Below are 5,848 nucleotides of genomic sequence, written 5' to 3' on the forward strand. Positions count from 1 at the left end.
ACAAGAAAAAGAGTTTATGTTTAATTTCTCAATTTTGAGAGAGGCTCATTCATCTTTAAAGAGCAGAACCTAAGTTAAGCATTTTTTTAACCCTCACCTCCCCAGGTATATCTCAAAGACTCTTCATTTCATCTTGATCTCGGTGGGACCGAGTGTCAGTTAACCAATGAGGCATAGTAGTAAGGGCTCAGTCCTCTGACCAAGACCCAAAGGATAATGGGTACAATATTGGTGAGAGATTAGAAAATATTCTAGTTTTTAATCATTTGTCTTCCTAACCACAGATCTTATTTATCATCTCTGGAGTAAGAATGTTCTCCACAAGTAAATTGTCTGCATTTTGATCCTGGCTCCACCAAACACAATTTCCTGTGTGATAAATGGCAAGTGACTTAGCTTGTCTGTGTCTCAGTCTTCTTATCTGTAAAATGGGTGAGATTATAATATTACTTACTTCCTGAGATGTTATAAACTTACATGAACTATAAATACCGGGGGTGCCAAAAATGTACACACATTTTGAGATTTTATCTATTTATTACTTTTATTTCACTGTAATCAGAAGTGTCTAGATGATAATGGTAACCACTGTGAGCAAGCACCTTTTGTAATTGCAGAAGTCAAACGTGATTTGTATTCAGCTTTTATTATTGGTATATATGGAGTATTACAATTTTAATACAGTTCTTCCTTTATTAAAATGCATACATATATTTGGCACTCTCTATATATGTAAAAAAAACAATATCTAGAATGCAATAAATTCTTAGGAAATATTAATCATTATTATTACTGTTATCTATAATATCATTAAGCAAACAAATTGTAAAAGCTCTTTTGGAATATATCTTATCATATTTTTCTTAGATTATCTTTACTTAATGTGCAAAGTGTTTATATTTTTTGAAAACCTTATTACTTGGTATTTTCTGCTTTATGTCATAACACTATTGTCATCCAGGGAAATTAATCACAAAACAATTTATAAATATATATTCTCATGTGACAATGTACAAGGTTGCAGTATTTCTTGCTCAGCACTTGATTTAGCTATGTCAAGAGAAGCAGGGTCTCCTGTATCCTTCATTCTCGTAGGTTTTCTTGACATTTTCTGGAGCTCTCATGTACCTCAATGCCATTATGACCTTCTTCTATAAAGATGACTACATGATTTTCACCTCCAAAAGCATTGTATTTTCAGCATATTTTCCTTATCTATTTATGGTTTCCATTTGGCTATGATAATATTACTTTCAACTCCAGACATGAGCAGATTAGTGTATGGTCTCCCCCCATCCCCAAGTGGTTTTGCCCTTGAAAGGTTTTAATCTTGGGGCACTGGTACTTTATTCTTCAATAAATGAGGCAGTTTCTCCAGAACTGGGCTGAAAACATGTGGATTCATCAGAAATATGAAATATTACAACATTTTATCAAATGTCTGAGACTTGATTTTACCTCACACTAGGTCTCCATACATAACACTTTTTGCATTTCTAAACCTGCAACTTAGTGTAAAACAAGAAGGAAGGAAGGGAGGGAGGGAAGGCAGAGGGAAGGAAAGGAAGGGAAAGAGAAAAAGAAAGAAAGAAAGAAGGAGTGAAGGGAAAGGGAAGGAAAGGAAAGAAAAGAAAAGGATAGAAAAGAAAAGAAGTCTCAGCAGGGCTCGGTGTCTCAGCCCGTAATTCCACACCTTTGAGAGGCTGAGGTGAGTGGATTGTCTGAGCCCGCGGGTTTGAGACCCGCCTGGGCAACTTGGCGTGACCTCATCTCTACAATAAATCAAAAAATTAGCCGGGCGTGGTAGCGCGCGCCTGCAGTTCTGTAGTTCCTGCTACTTGGAAGGCTGAGGCGGAAGGATTGCTGGAGCCCAGCAAGTCGAGGCTGCAGTGGCCGGGAGTGGCCACTGCACTCCAGTCTGGGCGACAGAGTGAGACTCCAACTGAAAAAAAAAAAGGAAAAAAAAAGAAAAGAAGTCTCTATCTATTGGAAGGGCAGAATGGGTTCTTGACGAGATCATGGGAAAGTACCACAAACTGAATGTCAGGCACCAGTAACCACTTTTCCATTCTTGGCATAACTGTAATTTTTTTGTTGTTGATTTGTGCCTAGCTCCTGTCTACACACGGGATATTGTTGGCCACAAAACCCCTTTCTATCATTGTAAGGGGTGGGAGGGTGGGTCATAGAGAAATCACTTGGATCTGGAGGCAAGAGAGGAGGCAGCCCTGCAGCACTGGGTCCCTGCTGCTGATGCACAGGTAGACAGCAGAGTCCCCCTTGCCTGGTGAGTGAATGTCAAGAGAGCAGAAAGAAGTATTAGGCCGGCTGGACTGGAAGTTGACAGAAGTGTCTGCTTCATTTTTAAGTTCTTGACCGTAACAGTAGAATAGCAACTTTGGAGTTTGATTCAGCTTTTGTTTGGTATCATGGTTCAGATTCTGAAAACAACTCAGAGTCACTGGTTTTCCCACCCTGGTAACCTGGTATCTTGGGTTCTGAATGACCATAGCACACACATGACCTGTAGAAAAAAAGAAGAAAAATTTACAGTCAGATTTAAGAAGGAGACCAATGTTAATTGCCATGAATGGAAGGCATAGAGCTGAGGGCAAGTTAGCCAAATTTTTCCTTTCTGCCAAGGATGCACCTGCTCCAAAAAGAAAAGGGGTCACAAAGTGAAGAAGCCCAGGACCCATGGCAGGGCCAGAACAGGAATGGGGCATCTGTCTGCTCCAGGGTCTGATCCCTGGATTGAGATGTGGGAGTTGAGAAAGTCCCTGATCTCTGATAGGCAGACGTGCCTGTGATGCTGTTGCTGTTGACTTCACCAGGGCCAGGGTCCTCCTTGTTGCAGGGTTATGCCCAGTTTCTTACTTGGCAGGAGAGTGGGTTTGGCTGGATCAGGTATGAAGCAGATAGTTATTGCCTAAATCACTTACTGCTTCCTTGAGACATGTGTTCCCTTGTGTTCCCTTGTTCCTATTTCTGCCCTATGTTCCTCAAGGCTGATTCACTTTATTTCCATTTTCTCACATCCTAAAAACCACCTAGCAGTTCCTCCACACAAGAACAGTTTTTGCTAAAGTCTCATTTGTAACCTGTGGAGATAGTCTTTGTGTGTTGCTACTCACATTACAGATGAATGACTGATGTCTGTAAACTATTCCCACGTTGATATGGAAACCAAGCCCAGGAACTCCACTTTTAAGAGAGAATCAAGACAATTATCTACATTGTTTGACTTCTTGTGGTCAACAGAAAATAATCTGGAAGCAGTCTTCCTATACTGAGTCATAGAAATTGTGCAGAAGGTTATGGTGCAACACTGCAGAGAAAGGTATCCAGTTCCTCAACTGGTGTCTATGAGATTTTATTCTTTCCAGGGTTCCTCAATCCCTGAACCATGAACCCACAGCAGTTCGTGGCCTGTTAGGAGCTGGACTGGACAGCAGGAGGTGAGCAGCAAATGAGTAGAGCTCCATCTGCTATCAGATCAGTGGCAGCATTAGATTCTCACAGAAGCACAAACCCTACTGTGCATAGTGGAAATCTGTATTATGTGTCCCTTGTGAGAATCTAATGTCTGATGATCTCCCACACCACCCCACCATCTGTAGAAAAATTACCTTCCACGAAACCTTGTCCCTGATGCCCAAAAAGTTGAGGACCACTGCTTTAGACCATCATACATTAGTGGGCTAAGCTTGTTGAGCCTTTTCTTGCTTCTTTAGACCTGAATTAACACATTCTCATTGTAGGCGTACCTGTCTTTTCTGTTGCAATGTGTTTTTTTTCTTCTTCTTTATAGTATAATGTTTTTCTGGATTTTTAAATTAAACTACCTTCTTGGGGTTTGTAGTACATTCAAAAACTGGAAATTTAGCAGTCTTATATGAATATACTTTTATATTTGTGCACTAATGAAGAATAAATCCTATTTTTCTACAGTTTGAGAAAATCTTGAAGATCTTAATGTAGCTGATAAGACATATTTATTCACTATCCCACTCTTATATATAACCTGCAATAATCTTCTAGTATTCAAAATCTTAGTACAAATGTCTTCTTTTAATTCCAATACCTTTTTTGGTTGTTGTTTAAGAATTGATGGGTTGAAAAATTGATATTAAAAGTTAGATTAAAATAAGTAAAACATGTAGAAAATTTGTAAAACTGAATGTGGATCAGGAGACAAATTATAAATAAATAAATGTGAGTAATGATAACTTCATTCAAGTGCGAAAATTTGTGAGTACATATATTGAGGTGTTAAATGATTTTGTTGATATTCTAGTCAAATGTTGGTAGATCTAGATATTTTGCAAAATTAAGATGATATGTTTTAGGTTGTTGGAATCTGGTATTTTAGAGTTGTATAAAGGGGGGATTAGAAATAGAAGTTTAATTAAATAGTTGTATTTTTTAAGCCACTTGGTGTCTGTCATCTTAAATGAAAAGTGTCAATCAGAGATGGCTTTTCTAGACACAAAGAAACACATAGCCGCTCTGTGACTGTATTGTACAAACTTTTATTTTTAGTCACTCCTTTCTCAGACAACTAGAAGTGAGTTTCAGGAAATGATTAGGTACTTAGTGCATTTACTATAGACAATGCATTTCTATTTCCACCATGTTAATACATATTTTTTAATATTTGTGTCTAGATTCAGGCACTGATTGCATAAAATTTAGAGTATGGAGATATATAGGTGTTAAATAGGCTCTGTATCCAATTTTTTTGGATTTATACTTGAGATGAGGTGCCTTATACCCATAATTATTAAAGATGGTTTCCAGAGCTTGGCTACTCAAGGTGGTTCAAAGACCAGCAGATCTCTGGCATCCCTTGGACTCTTGTACAAAATGTGGAGAATCCCATGTTCTACCACAGACTGATTGGATTAGAATCTGCATTTTTTTTATTAATCAATATTTTTTTATTATGGTTTTGTGGGGTACAGTTAAGGGTTAGGTGTACAATTACATTTCATTCAGGCCCCCTGTTGATAAGAGGTGTTTTCCCATCACCAGACAGATATTTGCTACACTTAATCCCATCCCCCCCCCATAGTTTCCCAGTACCGTCAGTCATTTTCTTATAGTATTACATTGGATGTTCAAGGTCCATTATATGAGTGAGAACATGCGATACTTGGATCTTTGTTTTTGTGAGATGTCACTCAGTATTATAGACTCTAGTTCCATCCAGGTTGCTGCGAAATTCATGATTTTGTTCTTTTTTATGACTGCGTAGTATTCCATCATGTATATGTACCACATTTTTTTAATCCAGTTCTCTTTTGATGGGCAGCATGGTTGCTTCCGGGTTCTTGCTATTGTGAACCACTGTGATAAATATACGTGTGCAGGTATCTTTTATATAGAGTGATTTGAGTTCTTCAGGTTATATTCCCAGTAGGGGGATTCCGGGGTCATATGGAAGGTCGATTTTTAGAGCTTTTAGGAATCACCACACTGCTTTCCACAGAGGTTGCACTAGTTTACACTCCCACCAACAGTATAGAAGTGTTCCCTTTTCACTACACCCTCTCCAGCAGCTGTTATTTTATGAGTTGTTGATAATTGCCATTCTGACTGGAGTTAGGTGGTATCTCAGTGTGGTTTTAATTTGCATCTCCCTGACGATTAGTGAGGTTGAGCATTTCTTCATGTGTTTGTTGGCTGCTCGGATGTCTTCTTTTGTGAAGTGTCTGTTCATATCTTTTGCCCATTTTATAATGGGGTTGTTTGTTTTCTTCTTTTCAGTATGTTTCAGTTCCTTGTAGATCCAGGATGTTAAACCTTTGTCAGATCTAGAGTTAGCAAATACTTTTTCCCAGTCTGT

The 5,848-nt window shown here is 38.5% G+C and overlaps 1 gene segment (V, D, J or C); it reads right to left on the reverse strand.

Moving 5' to 3' along the window:
* Positions 1-2,183: 2,183 nt before the first annotated feature.
* On the reverse strand, positions 2,184-2,699 carry LOC103268911. The segment is given in 2 exon segments: positions 2,184-2,524; positions 2,651-2,699. Coding segments are annotated over 2 exon segments (390 nt in total).
* Between the last annotated feature and the right edge of the window lie 3,149 nt (positions 2,700-5,848).

The sequence above is a fragment of the Carlito syrichta genome, unplaced genomic scaffold (genome assembly GCF_000164805.1).
Source record: "Carlito syrichta isolate Samal-C Ts95f unplaced genomic scaffold, Tarsius_syrichta-2.0.1 Scaffold308972, whole genome shotgun sequence".
Taxonomy (NCBI): Eukaryota; Metazoa; Chordata; class Mammalia; order Primates; family Tarsiidae; genus Carlito; species Carlito syrichta.